Source organism: Babylonia areolata, chromosome 2, assembly GCF_041734735.1.
Source record: "Babylonia areolata isolate BAREFJ2019XMU chromosome 2, ASM4173473v1, whole genome shotgun sequence".
NCBI lineage: Eukaryota > Metazoa > Mollusca > Gastropoda > Neogastropoda > Buccinidae > Babylonia > Babylonia areolata.
In genome coordinates this window covers 62276316-62278815 of record NC_134877.1, presented here as the reverse complement: position 1 = coordinate 62278815, position 2500 = coordinate 62276316, and the positions used below count along the sequence as shown (strand labels likewise).

The 2500-nt window shown below is 55.3% G+C and overlaps 1 protein-coding gene across 1 annotated transcript in view; it reads left to right on the top strand.

The window, feature by feature from the left end:
• The window catches only part of LOC143277968 (5-hydroxytryptamine receptor 1A-like), a 12697-nt gene that overhangs the window by 9569 nt on the left and 628 nt on the right, over positions 1-2500 (top strand). Inside the window, exon 2 of the mRNA XM_076582956.1 lies at positions 1286-2500. This exon is cut by the window's right edge and continues 250 nt beyond it. Within this exon, the coding sequence (XP_076439071.1) occupies positions 1286-2500 (1215 nt within the window). The remainder of the gene's footprint in view (positions 1-1285) is intronic.

Sequence of the window (2500 nt, the reverse complement as noted above, 5' to 3'; positions counted from 1 at the left end):
AAAATGAATTGCTGGTGTTAATCACTCACGTTCTTTTTGGGGGGAAATCAAAATGGCATTTAGTTATCTGAATGAAGAAAGAGGGCTTGACTTTGTGCCTTGCCACGTGTTGTTCTCAGCATGTTAGGCATCTACGTAACAGTTTGGGGGTAATTTCGACTAATTAGTAGTGGTGGACAAAGTTATCAACGCACACGAGGGCCAGGCTGTCATAATTATCATGATGATAAACATGTCCTCTGTGTACATATTATTAGTTTTTTTTGTTTTTTTTTAATACAGTCAAATACTGAAAGCGGGTGCATTATGCAACACAATGCTACACACGGTGACGTTTTGCAATATCATGAAATACAAGGTGATGATTTGCAATATGGAGAAATTTGTATTTGTATTTGTATTTCTTTTTATCACAACAGATTTCTCTGTGTGAAATTTGGGCTGCTCTCCCCAGGGAGAGCGCATCGCTATACCACAGCGCCACCCATTTTTTTGGTATTTTTTCCTGCGTGCACTTTTATTTGTTTTTTCCTATCGAAGTGGATTTTCCTACATAATTTTGCCAGGAACAACCCCTTTGTTGCCGTGGGTTCTTTTACGTGCGCCAAGTGCATGCTGCACACGGGACCTCGGTTTATCGTCTCATCCGAATGACTAGCGTCCAGACCACCACTCAAGGTCTAGTGGAGGGGGAGAAAATATCGGCGGCTGAGCCGTGATTCGAACCAGCGCGCTAAAATTCTCTCGCTTCCTAGGCGGACGCGTTACCTCCAGGCCATCACTCCACATGCAGGATGACGTTTTGCAATACAATGCAATGAAATGTCTGGCTTGCAGTACACAAACATCAAACCACCAGAATTAAACATGAATATTTCACATGAAATGAGCGAGCTAATAATCAGGCGGTTATCCTTATCAACGTATCAACGTCGTCATGTACGATGTTAAGGATTTTTCACAATTAATGACAATCTCTGTAAACGAAACACGACTTATGCATATGTGTGTGTGTGTGTGTGTGTGTGTGTGTGTGTGTGTGTGTGTGCGCGCGCGCGCGTACGTGCCTGCTTGCGTGTGTGTGCGTGCATGTGCGCGCGTGCGTATTTGTATGTGTATGTGCGCGCGTGCGTGTGTGCGTGTTTGTGTGTGGATGCGTGTGTGTGTGCGTGCGAGCGTGCGTGTGTATGTGTGTCTCTGTGTGTCTGTGCGAACGCGCCTCTGTGTGTGTGTGTGTGTGTGTGTGTGTGTGTGTGTGTGTGTGTGTGTGTGTGTGTGTGTGCAGGTGAGCAACAGTTTCGTCATCAACCTGGCGGTGAGCGACATCCTGGTGGGGACCCTAGTGACGCCCATCGCCCTGGTGTACCAGCTGCACAGCCAGTGGATCTTCTCCAGGCCCCTCTGCGACTTCTGGGTTAGCGTGGACGTCATCTGCTGCACCGCCTCCATCGCCAACCTGTGCGCAATCAGCTACGACCGCTACAACGCCATCACGGAGCCGCTGCGCTACGCCAGGAAGAGGACGGTTAAGCGCGCCGTCGTGCTCATCCTGGGCGTCTGGCTCTACTCCTTCTGCATCGCCATTCCACCCTTCTTCGGCTGGCGGGACCAGGACCAGGACCAGGACCAGGACCAGGACCAGCAGCAGGAGCAGGGCCAGGAGCAGGGCCAGAGGGACGGCTTCAACCGCTCCAACAAGGAGTGTCAGATCTCCAGGGACGTGGGCTACACCATCTACTCCACCATGGGCGCCTTCTACCTGCCGCTGCTCTTCATGGTCTTCGCCTACATCTGCATCTACCGGGAGACCAGCAAGCGCACGCGGCAGTGGAAGCGGGGCCCGGGGTCCAGCAAGATGATCTCGGAGCGGGACAGCGAGCACGACGCCATCAACATCCGCATGCTGCAGCTGGCCGGGGAGACACAGCCCCTGGCCGGGCACACCTCCCCCTCCCCCTCCCCGCCACCACACCGCCGCAACAACAACAGGAACAACACCTCCCCCCCGCCCTATGCCGGCACGGGGGGCACCGGTGGCAGCCTCAGGAGGGGGTCGGGGTCCGGGGTGTTCTTGAGGAACTCGTCGCTGGTGTTGCGCCACTCCATCCCTTACGAAAGCGCCATCCTGGAGGTGGACGAGAACACGCGCAAGGAAGGGAGCAGCAGCAGCGGCAGCAGTAGCACCGCCGGCCACCCAACCCCCTCCACCTTTCAGACGACCGCCATCGCCCACCACCTGCCCCCCTCCCCCGTGAGTGACGCCGACGAGGAGGAGTGCCCCTCCTCCTCCTCCTCCAGAGGGGAAGCCTCCCGCCCGGCGGCACGCCGCAGCTACGGCAGCTTCCCCCGCAAGCTGATCCGCCAGATCTCCAATCTGCCTTCCAGCGACTCCAGCACCGCCACCTCCTCCTCCTCCGCCAACACCACCTCCTCCTCCGACCTGCCCCCAGACACTTCCCCTCTGGACCGCCGCCTCTCGTCCATCCTGGTCCGCCAGAAC